General features: G+C 24.8%; 1 protein-coding gene across 2 annotated transcripts in view; it reads left to right on the top strand.

The window, feature by feature from the left end:
• LOC108547921 (lamin Dm0) overlaps positions 1 to 1701 on the top strand; it is an 8491-nt gene extending 6790 nt beyond the window's left edge. Inside the window, exons 8-9 of one of the 2 annotated variants that reach the window (XM_017900640.1) lie at positions 349 to 407; positions 1466 to 1701. In XM_017900640.1, coding sequence (XP_017756129.1) covers positions 349 to 372 — 24 coding nt within the window. In that variant the 3' untranslated portion in view covers positions 373 to 407; positions 1466 to 1701. The remainder of the gene's footprint in view (positions 1 to 348; positions 408 to 1465) is intronic. The other variant, XM_017900639.1, reaches the window with a different exon arrangement.
• Positions 1702 to 2906: the final 1205 nt, after the last annotated feature.

The following is a 2906-nucleotide window of genomic DNA, read 5'->3' as shown; positions in this document are numbered from 1 at the left end:
AAAAAAAAAAAAAAGAAAGTACAAATAGGAAATACTGCAGAAATGACCCTTAAGAATTACTGTATAATTATCTATTGTTGAAATGAAAATTTAAAAACCAATTTCAAAATGATTGATGTCTTCTTAATTTGAAAAAAATTATTTCTTTCCAACAATCGTATTTATTTAACGAAGACAATGTGGCTATAAAATATTTTGATCTCTTTATACCTGTGTTACAAAATTTGTATACTAATTTTCTTTAAAATATTTATATTTTGTTTAAATTGATTTTATTGTTAGATGTAATATTATAAATATAAAACAAAATCGGGACATGTGTCATCAACGTATCTTCTTATTCCATAGAGAAGATATCTCTACCCATATTAAGTGGGCGAGCGAATGGTTCTGATGGGTCGATTTATGTAAGTTGTTTTCAACTTATCGAACGTTAAAATAGTCGTCGATGATCAATGTCATTCGCGCTTTAAATAAATGGAATTATTTGGCTTCGTTTTTTCTTCTCCACAGCACTTTATTTTCATGCTCACGCTTAACTAAAACTTCATGAATGTTAGAAATAATGTAATTTTTTGTTAAAATATAAACATCTCATTAGTTAACCACATTGTCTTTAAGAAACATGTTTAGACAGTATATCCATTCATTGTGTACATAAATGTACAGTTATTGTTCGATATTTTTTCTTGCCACTGGTATTATTATTAATGCAATACTATTAGTATTATTATTTTTTTATACTTATATCAACTAAAATATTAAACTACTAAAACTTATTAACATATAGTTCTCATTATTTTATTGCTGCTGTATCAATTTATTGAATTGGTTAAAATTTATGAATGTCAAAATTTTGTTATATACGAAAAATAAACAATAACTATTTTTCATTTACGTTTATACGGGGCTTATTAAAAATTTTGTCAGTTTGATGCTTGCATGAACATTTCTTTAACCAGTAAACGTTCGAGTTAACTAAGTGAATTCAGTTGATGAAAATCTATTTAAAATATTCTACTAAATTCGTGTATTTTTCGTATCAGAACGTAATTTCATCAAATGATTTTACTGTTACGTCCAATCTATTCAAAAAGTATATATCATTCGTTAAATTCTATTTACAGAATAAAAAGATCTATTTAAATATAAATCTATATAAGAATTTATATTCAAGTCGTAAAATAGCTACATATTTTTGTTAGCAATACAAATAAATATAATATACGTACGTATATATTTTTATAATTATACGTCTGCATATCGTTACACACATGCAAAAATAAGCGTATAATATTCATCTTCAAAAATTAACATTCATTAATATTGTCTTCAGATTCTGTAACTAATAATTGTCGAATAATATATATTATGATATAATACAATCACGTCATGCTAGTCAGGATTATTGAGTGACATTTTAATGTTTCCTTCTACATAAGTACGACCATTTTCTTTGTTTCAGGGCGATCCCCAAGGAGAGGAATTCTGTCGCCTTATGTGAAAATAAATTCATAATGTAATCTTAAGAATTCTAACAGCACGTTTTAAAAATGCTTGAAAAAAGTACAGAAAAGCACTTGAAAGAGTCTCATTTAGAAATCGAGGCTCTAAAATTTCATTAACATAAAAAATTCATATAATGTTTCGAATGATATATTTTGCTTAAGAAAACAATAAAGAAGAAATTAAAAACAGAATTCACACCACCATGTTAGTACTTTATATTTATAGAGATATGTACAACATATGAGAAAATATTCTGTAATATAATGTTTAAATCAAATTTAACAAAGAGTTTCATAATGAATGAAACAATTATTGCATTTATATATTTGCACTTCGTACAAAACTTACTTGTCCGTTATATCAGAGTTACTACTTTATTGGATAAGGAGCACGAGTAATCATTTCAGCGAGATCGAATTGTTTTTGGCGTATCATTTGTTTCTACCTAGTCGTTATCGTGCCTTTTTAAATGTAAAAAAAGAGATCTTTTTTTTTAGTAGGTAATAGTATTTATTTTTAAGTACAAACCCGGATGCAGTAGGAGTGTGGTGCCCATCGTATATAATGTTTAAATTCATTCATTTGACAGGAAAATATTTTCTGATATGTATACTAAGTTTTCTATTACTTAATATGGCAAAAAAAGAAATAAAACTCTATGTTAATGCAAAATGTATCTGCTCCATCATCCGGAACATCATTTTGTTAATTGTATTCGACTTTATACCATTTATACCAGTAATAAAAATCTATAAGTAACCATATCTATTGTGTATTTATTAACAAAGTTATATCCCATAAGACGTTTTAATTTTCAAAATTGAATAACTGTTTTCAAATTATATAATAGGTACAATATACTTTTAATAGGAAAATAGTATAGGTACATTTAACTCTATAGTGCACAGTAGTAATAGTAGGAAATGTGACGATTAGATTTTGATAATTAAATACGAGTTTACATCTCATTAGTGGTTAAGTATTTAAGTATGAAAATGATAAACGTTAATTATGTGAGATTGGAAATTTCGTACCTAAAATTGCTAATTGCATTCGTCACTCATGTTTCGTATTTTTTTTCTTATTTGTATTTTAATTACAATATATTTTAAGTTGATTATTGATATACTGTTAGATTAGTTAAAAGAAGTTATAAAATATATTTTATAGAAAATATTTGACGTTGACAGAATAACTTAATTTTTAGAAATCATAGATAAATGTAATTATGTATAAAAGATGTGATTGAGATAAATATATTTCAACTAGTTTTAATTACTTGTTATATTTTTTAACTTACAATTTTCATATAAAATGTTACATTTTTTTTTAAATTCTATGCAGTATATTTATAAAAAAATTATTCATATAAAATACTATAATAAGTACTCACAACA

The sequence above is a fragment of the Eufriesea mexicana genome, unplaced genomic scaffold, assembly GCF_001483705.2.
Source record: "Eufriesea mexicana isolate 0111107269 unplaced genomic scaffold, ASM148370v2 scaffold1312, whole genome shotgun sequence".
NCBI classification, from domain to species: domain Eukaryota; kingdom Metazoa; phylum Arthropoda; class Insecta; order Hymenoptera; family Apidae; genus Eufriesea; species Eufriesea mexicana.
The sequence above is the reverse complement of the archived record's forward strand: the minus strand, read 5'-3'. Positions and strand labels throughout refer to the sequence as shown.